A 10166-nucleotide genomic window follows, 5' to 3' on the forward strand; every position below is an offset into this window, starting at 1 on the left:
GGAAAATATTGATTTCTATCAGTGTGAACTGACCACTGCACAGAATATGAAGAATATCAAGTCAGCTGTCCACGGCAGTCCTTAAGATACCAGCACAATAACACACTCAGCAAAATATCGTTTAATTATCGTTATCGATAAAATCCCAGAAAATATTGAGATATTATTTTTTGTTAATATCGCATACCCCTACTCTACGTAGCTGTAAATATATAGCCAGTGTGTAAGTTTGCCAAATAGCCTAAAAGAAATGCAGTAAATGTAGTGCAGCAGAGTCCAGAAACACCTTCCTCGCATGTCTAGCCAGATGTTCCTAAATCTACACGCTGTCTGAATGAGCAGGGCTCCTCTGACATCTGCTTTCTTTTAATAGACCATGACTATGTTTGACGGCCGAACTGCACCACTGCATAAATATAGCTGACTATTTAAAGACGCTCCCTAACTTACTGACACAAAAACAGCACAAGTCACTGTAAGCCGAAAGCAACGCATGGCACTGCGGATGCTTAACGTCTTAGCAGATGCTGCTTAACTAGATTTATGTCTAGTTAAGATATAAAGAAAATCAGTTTTATGACAAGACCAAATTTCACATTCAACTCTTTAGAAAGTCACCTTGGACATTGATAAAATTGATTAATGGCTCAAAAAAAGCTATTTACACTACCTTACAAAAGTTTGGGTCGGTAACATTTTTAATGTTTGGGAAAGAAGTCTCTTCTGCTCACCAAGACTGCATTTATTTGATCAAAATACAGTAAAAACAGTAATATTGTGAAACATTATTAAAATTTAAAATAATTATTTTCTATTTGAATATCTTATAAAATGTAATTTATTCCTGTGATGCTGTATTTTCAGCATCATTACTTCAGTCTTCAGTGTCACATGATCTTCAGAAATCATTCTAATATGCTGATTTGCTGCTCAAGAAACATTTCTGATTATTATCAATGTTGAAAACAGTTGAGCTGCTTCATATTTTTGTGGAAACCGTGATACATTTTATTTTTCAGGATTCTTTGATGAACAGAAAGAAAGAACAACATTTATGTGAAATAAGTTTTTTTTTTTACATTAAAAATGTCTTTACTGTCACGTTTGATCATTTTAATGTGTCCTTGATGAATAAATGTATTAATTTCTTTCTAATTTCCCTAAACTTTTTAATGGTAGTGTAAATAATTTAGTTTAAAATATTTTTAAGCTAAATATTTTTTATAAATATAAATATAAATATAAAATTAAATAATTGTTCTGTAATTTTTTTTAATGCAGTTAAAAATTCAATTTTATTAAAAAGTAACTATTCCACATATATATTAGTTTGTGCTTATATGTGACTCATGAACGAGTGAGTGACCATTAATAGAGTTGATGTGATGTAGAGCGTTTTTTAGTTTAGTCACTTATGAGTTTCCATGTCTGTTGGGATGCTGTCTGAGAAGGTAGCTGCCTATGTAGACAGCAGTCCGGTTTTGCAACAGGTTTGAGGTGCTGTACTGTCTGTCACAGGTGATTCTGCTGTGATGTCAGGTTTGTTTCTGTACCCTGGTGACGTGACTCCTCATTTCAGCGCGCTGTATCTCCCACGCCGCTCTCTCGTTGGCTAACGTCTGCTGCAGCTGCCAGCGCCGCTGTGCCTCCTCGCGGAGCTCCGCCCTGAACTCCTCCAGCAGGGAGCGCAGCGCGTGCAGCACATGCCGACTGTCCCCTGCCTGCACACATAGAGGACAGTGTTATTGCTCAGAGATTGCTCTGTTGTAGCTTAATGGAGTTCTCAGTTTAAGTATCAACTTCGTCTCAGATGTTTCTCCTGCTATTCTTTAGGAAAACGACACAAATGAGTCACTAGTTTTTATCTAGTAAGAGTGTAGTGCTATAAAATGAATGTGAACAGCAGCTCAGATCATTAATGAGAAATGTTTAAGTTTACACTGCGATCTCTGACTTCTGATCGCAGACTTTTGTATCTTGAGCAGATCTTTTCTGAAACCCTACTCTCCCACATGTGAGTAAAAATCAGTGTTGGCTAGTATATGTCAACTAGTATACTAATTCTAACAATGCCAGAGAATGCACTATGGTTTAGCACGATTATCAAAGACTGTGTTGCAATCATATAAATATATAATCTGACGTGCTGTGTGCGGCTCCACATGAACTCTATCTCTGCAAGTGCTGTGAGTTTGATTCACTTATAATGTGCATTTGTAAATGCAAAAAAAAAGCAAACAAATTAACCATAAATATCTGTATTGTAATTGTACTTTTGTTATATAAAATAATAATAATTATAATTTGTGCTGAGAAAGATATGAGAAGCAGGACTTTGTCATCTATTTAGTCTGTCTAGTCTCTGTTGATCTTATATAGGAGAAATAAGTGATATTTTGCAAAGATCTCATCTGTGACTTTTCTTTTCTGCATGTGAGGGACCGTAAAATGCATTTCTAAGAAAGAACTGATTAGTTGTGGGTTTGTATTATTAATTGGGTAGATGTGGGAGAGAGTTAATCATGACACAATAACTCAGTCTCTCTTATGCCGAGTTCACACTGCACGATTTTCAAACTCGTCGGATCGCCGTTGTTTTCACACTGCGTGACTATCTGGGGTAGCATTCAGTCGCTGCTGTGTTCACACTGCACGATGGATCGGCGACGGGGGGTTTCACATTGCATGACTTCACAATAGGAAGAATCGCCGACAGCTCTGTCTGGTGCAGGGTTGCCAGGTTTTCGCTACAAAACCCGCCCAATTACTACTCAAAACTAGCCTGAAAATAGCCCAATTGCTTTCGAGGGGGTCCCCCCCAGTAAAAATCGCGTTCGGGGGGCAAAATACAAATTTTTTTGGTGGGGTTCTCCTGGTACAATTCACATTCCAGAGCCTAAATATCACCTTATTGGGGTCGCTTCAAACTGCTGACATAAAAAACAACCGGCGGCAATCGCGGATTTGGCAACACTGGTCCCACATCGCTTCACTTCAGGAGGCCTTTATTAACCCCTTGGAGCTGTGTGGATTACTTTTTATGATGGATGGATGCAGTTTATTTTGCTTCAAAATCTCAACACCCATTCACTGCCATTTTAAAGCTGGGAAGAGTCAGGACATTTTTTTTTATATAACTGCGATTGAATTCGTCTGGAAGAGGAAAGTCATATACACCTAGGATGGCTTGAGGGTGAGTAAATCATGGGGTAATTTTCATTTTTGGGTGAACTATCCCTTTAAGTGTGCAATTTCTAAACAAAATAGCAAACAAACTCAAATCCCAAATTCACCATTTATTGAAATAATGTTATATTCAGCTCTGTCCGGCTAAACAAACATTGCATTTCAATTAGTGAAGCCAGTGGAGCAGAAATAACAGGAATGTCCTGTGAGAGATGGTTCAATAAACCAACCTTACTAATCTCACTAAGGAACATATCTTCCCTCAGTAGTATGTAAGCTTCATCAGCACAGCAGAAATTCACAGCATCAGTGGAGCCAGCGGCATTTGCTTTGAGAGTGCATGTTCAGCACAAATGACTTATTCTACTGAAATTCATTCAAAACCATGTGTACACTGAGAAAAGGCCACATCCTTATAAACAAGAGTATGTGTCAGCCTTTAATGATTTGTAAAACTAAAGCATTTACAAACTCCTGCACTTTTTTATTATTTATATTATTACTTTTATTACATGATTAAATAATAGACTAGAGCTGAGAGAAGGTTTACTGCTTTATATGGAGCAAACAGGCACTGCTGCTGAAACATTTACACTGATTTAATATTTACCACAGAACACAGAGGAGAGAGATTTTAAGGTGAACAATCAAAAGCACAGATTTAGTTTTTTTTTCTATAGTTTGTTTAATATACAAAAGGATGAATATGATTAACAACAATCTCGCATCCTAAATCATGCCTTAACACTGAGGATTATTACAGTACTTCTCGTGTTATTGCCTGCTTCAGATTAATCACTTCTTGTATTACTCATTTATATATGGATAAAAGCATCTGCTAAATGAATAAATGTAAATGTATTGTATATTGTATATATGTAAAGTATATTTTTACATTTTCGATGGATATGTTGCTGTGGTATTTAAAAAAATAAATAAATAAAATGCATAACTGAGTGAATCCCTGTGACATTATTTTCATTACAAAATATGTTGCTGTGGTATTTTACCTGTTTCTGGTACTGGAATCTCTCCGGTGACTGCAGGAGGGGGCCAGGCTCTGTGTGGTCACTTCCTATGATTTGGGCGCACACTTTGTCTTCACCCTCCGTCTCTCCATCGCCCTGGTCGATCATAATGCCCAGTTCTGGAATGTTCTCCAATCGTTCATACTGAAGAAACAAATAAGAGGGTAAGCAGAGAAAATGTTTACAGTTAACCCCTTAGCATTCCTGTAAAATTCCCTGAAATGCCTAAAACACGCAGTGTACCGCGGGTACAGTGGAACGCTAACAGGTTAAAGTTTAATCAAAACTTAATCAAATTAAATAAAAATAAATAAATAAATATATTTTTTAAATAAAACAAAAAATAAATTTAAAGGGGTCATATGATGTTGCTAAAAAGAACATTATTTTGTGTATTTGGTGTAATGAAATGTGTTTATGCGGTTTAAGGTTCAAAAAACACATTATTTTCCACATACTGTACATTATTGTTTCTCCTCTATGCCCTGCCTTTCTGAAACGCGTCGATTTTTACAAAGCTCATCGGTCTGAAAAGCAAGGTGCGCTCTGATTGGCCAGCGATCCAGTGCGTTGTGATTGGCCGAATGCCTCAAGCTTGTGACGCAGTGTTGCCAAGTTGGCGGTTTTCCCGCGGAATTGGGTTACTTTAAAACTGTTGCGCAGTGGGTTGTTTTTCATGTCCGCGGGTTGAGCGACCCCAATAGCGTGATATTTAGCCCCTAAAATCCGAATTTTACCAGGGGAACCCCGCCAAAAAACGTGTATTTTATCCCCCGGAACACAATTTTTATCGGGGGACCCCTCGAAACGCGATTTTTTGTTTTTACATTTATTCATTTACTATTTACAAATTTTTTTTTGAACCTGTGATTTGTACTGGATTATGCATTAATTATGCAAAAGTAGGTACTGATGTAATTTAATGTATGTATTTATATTTATGCGTTTAGCAGATGCAAAGCAACTTAAATTGCATTCAAGGTATACATTTGATCAGTTTGTGCATTCCCTGGGAATCGATCCCATCATCTCGGCGTTACTAGTGCCATGCTTTCCTGTTACAGGAACGATGATGTATTGATATGCAGTAAAATAATTTCAGTCTGACTAATATTTCTGCACTGGAAGTGTTTCTGAGCCTCACTGTTAAATTTTGTTGTGCTTCAGAAAACTAACATTTGTTTACAGCAGAACACAGCAGCTGTTGCAGATATGACAGATGGACTGTGAAATGAAAAATCATACAACATGTGCTCACACTGTTCCAATGCTGAACTGTTATGGTTCGTCAGACGACCAACTGCCACGAAAGAGACAAATACATCTAAAAAAAGCAGTGACACAGGTCTACAAGAACTCATCAGAAATGCAAACTTTACATCATGCATGTTTTACATTTTGCATCTCAGAAAGTTTATTATTTCTGGTTTCAGTCAGTTAAAGTTTCATTAAAAAACAAAACTAAGTAAAAAAAAAAAAAAAACTAAATATTTGATATAAAACTAAAACTAACTGAAACAAACAAACAAAAAATTCTAACAACATTAATTTATTTTATTATTTTTTAGTTTCAGTTGGTTTTAGTTTTATATAAAAATATTTAGTTGTTTTATTTTTATTATTATTTATTTATATGCAAAATGCATTCATGTATCTGTAATTACATACAATAAAGTACATCAGTACTTTAGCATGATTAATGCATAATCCAGAAATAATCACAGGTGTATAATAATAATAATAATAATAAAAGTAAAATAAAGCATGTGGTAAATGACCAAATGTAATGTTACACTGATATTTTTATTGAGTTTGTATAGATGCAATGGGTCAATCTCATAAAAACTGTCAGGAAATGTCCTGGTCATCTAGTCAACTAGGCTAGTTATTCTGGATCAGCTCACCTCAGCATGCGCTCCCTCCTCCAGTGCGTCCGTCCTGCGGCCGAGCCTCCAGTGCATCAGGATCCAGCGCAGCTTCATGTAGACAATGACCATGTTGTGGTGGAACAACCTCACTTCCTGTTGCAGCAGGACTCTTTCCTGTGGCCACGTTGGCTCATGAGATTGAAGTCCCTGCAGCTCGAGTCCTCGCCGGGCCTCGGCTCTCCTCCTCTCCTCCTCCTGCACAAGCCAAAACATTCAAAATAGACAAGAGAGACAAGAGTTATACTTGTTATTATTATGACATAAAACAGATGCATGCTTGCATAGAGAGCAATAAGTCTAATAAGTCTCTGTGTTTAAATGAGGCGTTTTAGGAGGGCGTGGACGAGTCTTAACTTTTATAAAGAATATCTCTTTGGATTTGAGACTTTAGTCTTTGCAACTTTAGGGATCTTATCTATTCACGAACAGCTTGTAACACGCATCATATGACCCCTTTAAACAAAACAACAAAAAAAACATAATAAAAAAATATAATAAAAAAATAAAATAAAATCATGCATATCTGGTTAAATCCATGTGACATTATATTCATTACAAAATTTTGATGGTCCTAAAACAGGTTTCAAACATACTTACTTTCTTCTTTCTTTGTTTTGGGTTAAATTCTGACCTGACAGATGACCAAGACATTTTTATGAGATTCACCCATTGTGTCTATAAAAACAACGATTTAAAAAATAATGTAATATTAAATGTATTAAGGCGATTTTTTGTTTTTACATTTATTCATTTACTATTTACAATTTTTTTTTTGAACCTGTGATTTGTACTGGATTATGCATTAATTATGCAAAAGAAGGTACTGATGTAATTTAATGTATGTATTTATATTTATGCGTTTAGCAGATGCAAAGCAACTTAAATTGCATTCAAGGTATACATTTGATCAGTTTGTGCATTCCCTGGGAATCGATCCCATCATCTCGGCGTTACTAGTGCCATGCTTTCCTGTTACAGGAACGATGATGTATTGATATGCAGTAAAATAATTTCAGTCTGACTAATATTTCTGCACTGGAAGTGTTTCTGAGCCTCACTGTTAAATTTTGTTGTGCTTCAGAAAACTAACATTTGTTTACAGCAGAACACAGCAGCTGTTGCAGATATGACAGATGGACTGTGAAATGAAAAATCATACAACATGTGCTCACACTGTTCCAATGCTGAACTGTTATGGTTCGTCAGACGACCAACTGCCACGAAAGAGACAAATACATCTAAAAAAAGCAGTGACACAGGTCTACAAGAACTCATCAGAAATGCAAACTTTACATCATGCATGTTTTACATTTTGCATCTCAGAAAGTTTATTATTTCTGGTTTCAGTCAGTTAAAGTTTCATTAAAAAACAAAACTAAGTAAAAAAAAAAAAAAAACTAAATATTTGATATAAAACTAAAACTAACTGAAACAAACAAACAAAAAATTCTAATAACATTAATTTATTTTATTATTTTTTAGTTTCAGTTGGTTTTAGTTTTATATAAAAATATTTAGTTGTTTTATTTTTATTATTATTTATTTATATGCAAAATGCATTCATGTATCTGTAATTACATACAATAAAGTACATCAGTACTTTAGCATGATTAATGCATAATCCAGAAATAATCACAGGTGTATAATAATAATAATAATAATAAAAGTAAAATAAAGCATGTGGTAAATGACCAAATGTAATGTTACACTGATATTTTTATTGAGTTTGTATAGATGCAATGGGTCAATCTCATAAAAACTGTCAGGAAATGTCCTGGTCATCTAGTCAACTAGGCTAGTTATTCTGGATCAGCTCACCTCAGCATGCGCTCCCTCCTCCAGTGCGTCCGTCCTGCGGCCGAGCCTCCAGTGCATCAGGATCCAGCGCAGCTTCATGTAGACAATGACCATGTTGTGGTGGAACAACCTCACTTCCTGTTGCAGCAGGACTCTTTCCTGTGGCCACGTTGGCTCATGAGATTGAAGTCCCTGCAGCTCGAGTCCTCGCCGGGCCTCGGCTCTCCTCCTCTCCTCCTCCTGCACAAGCCAAAACATTCAAAATAGACAAGAGTTATGGTTAATATACTTGTTATTATTATGACATAAAACAGATGCATGCTTGCATAGAGAGCAATAAGTCTCTGAAAGTTCATGTGGGGGTTTTAAGGCAAGTGGAAAAGTAAATCTACTAGAAAACCCATCTAAAAACACTTTTTATTGTGCAGTTTGCTAGCTGGTCTAAGCTGGTTTAGGTGGATAATTAGCCAGACTACAAGTTAGTGGGGACCTGGCTAGGCTGGTAGGATCTTGGACCAGCAATAACTAGTTCTAAAATAAGACTAACATAAGAATAACTTTGATATTGTTAGTAATATTTCAAGACGAACACGTACTGTACTGAAACAACATAGATTTACTTGAATGTTCAAATGTGAGTATCAAATATGATCATCAAACTTTTGGGGAGCGTTTATTTGTTAATCTCTCAATTATCATTGTATTGCATTGCATTATATGTTTTGATCATCAAACTCAGCATTTAAATATCATCTTAAAAAGACATATTATTGAGACACAAAGAGTGACAATTGATATTTATGTGCATTTTATGTAAGTTGTCTGTTATAAAGATCTCATTGATTTACATTACAAGCATCAGAATTTCATCACTTAGCGATATAAATATCAGGATCTGCACTAAATTGCATATTTTTGCTCAATTTGGGCCTCGGAATAAAACTGAGCTGGTTTTCCTCCATATTCTCACTATATCAAACTATGAACCATAAAAGCCTGATATATCAAATAGGATACTCAACAAAAACATATGCAAACTTTTTTTTTTTTTTCAAAAAAGTACGGTTCAATAAACTGTTCCATTTAAAAAAAAATATTTTTTTGACTATTATTTCACATGTCAGGCTTTACATGGTTAAGCTGGTATGACTGGTATGTGGATACACAGACTAGTCAACTAGTTATACTGTACTTCTAGTCTATGTTTTGGGTCTGTAGTGCTGTACTCTTGATATATTGTCTATCTATCCATGGCAAACTACTATTTTCACATCAGTTTTATATGTGAGGAGTCTTTGAATTGATGACTTGCAGGTCTGATCCTGTTTCTAAAAGTAAACCATGTCAAGTCACATTTATTTCTATAGCGCTTTATACAATTACAGATTGTTTCAAAGCAGCTTCACTGAGATTTTTAATGTTGCAAATTTCTTCAATTATGAGATCAATACAATTTCAGCTGTAAAGCAGCTCTAGAGAAGATAGAGCTCAAGTCAGTTCAGCTTTGGTTCAGTTCAGTTCAGTAATGCATGATGCAAAACAGCAGGTACCTGAGTGATGGATGATGTGCAGCTGTCTTTCTCCTCCGCTCCAGCTCTCATCCTCCTGTCGTGCTCCAGGCGGAGCTGTATTTCTCTGGTAGGCGTTCCCATCTCGGGCAGGACCGGGTCACGGAACTGGACCCCATCAGAACACAGAACACCAGTCTCAAAATCCCAGCACTTTCGAGAGAAACACCATCAGTTTTCATGCATAAACACGCCTGTGTCATGTGGCAAGGCAGATGTGGGGTGACATTTTCAGTATCTTCTCATTCAAGATTCGCTACCTTTACATGGATGGTTAGGCAGGACAATATTAAACTGCATTCCAAGTTGCATTCTTAATGGAACAGTTTCCTATAATAAACTCTCTGGATCTCTGGTGATAAATGCAAGAGAATTAATTCAGTCAGCCAAAGGAAGATTCTCCATGAAATAAGCTCATAATCAATTTAGATTCATCTCTACTCTGAAGAAATAGGTTAGCAGCACATAAAGCATACACTCTAAAAAATGCTGGGTTAAAAAGGGACAAACCCAGCAATTGGGTTGTTTTGACCCAGTGGTTGGGTTGTTTTGAACCGCTGGGTCAAAACAACCCAACCGCTGGGTCAAAACAACCCAATAGCTGGGTCAAAACAACCCAATAGCTGGGTTTGTCCCTTTTTAACCCAGCGCTGGGTTAT

General features: G+C 36.2%; 1 protein-coding gene across 1 annotated transcript in view; it reads right to left on the reverse strand.

Moving 5' to 3' along the window:
* Positions 1-10166, reverse strand: part of LOC107754603 (microtubule cross-linking factor 1-like) — a 71241-nt gene that overhangs the window by 11110 nt on the left and 49965 nt on the right. The window contains exons 8-12 of the mRNA XM_016571114.1: positions 9490-9660; positions 7961-8188; positions 6119-6346; positions 4197-4358; positions 1554-1721 (exon numbers count right to left, since the gene is read on the reverse strand). Coding sequence (XP_016426600.1) covers positions 1554-1721; positions 4197-4358; positions 6119-6346; positions 7961-8188; positions 9490-9660 — 957 coding nt within the window. The remainder of the gene's footprint in view (positions 1-1553; positions 1722-4196; positions 4359-6118; positions 6347-7960; positions 8189-9489; positions 9661-10166) is intronic.

The sequence above is a fragment of the Sinocyclocheilus rhinocerous genome, unplaced genomic scaffold, assembly GCF_001515625.1.
Source record: "Sinocyclocheilus rhinocerous isolate Xijiao unplaced genomic scaffold, SAMN03320098_v1.1 scaffold472, whole genome shotgun sequence".
Classification (NCBI taxonomy): domain Eukaryota; kingdom Metazoa; phylum Chordata; class Actinopteri; order Cypriniformes; family Cyprinidae; genus Sinocyclocheilus; species Sinocyclocheilus rhinocerous.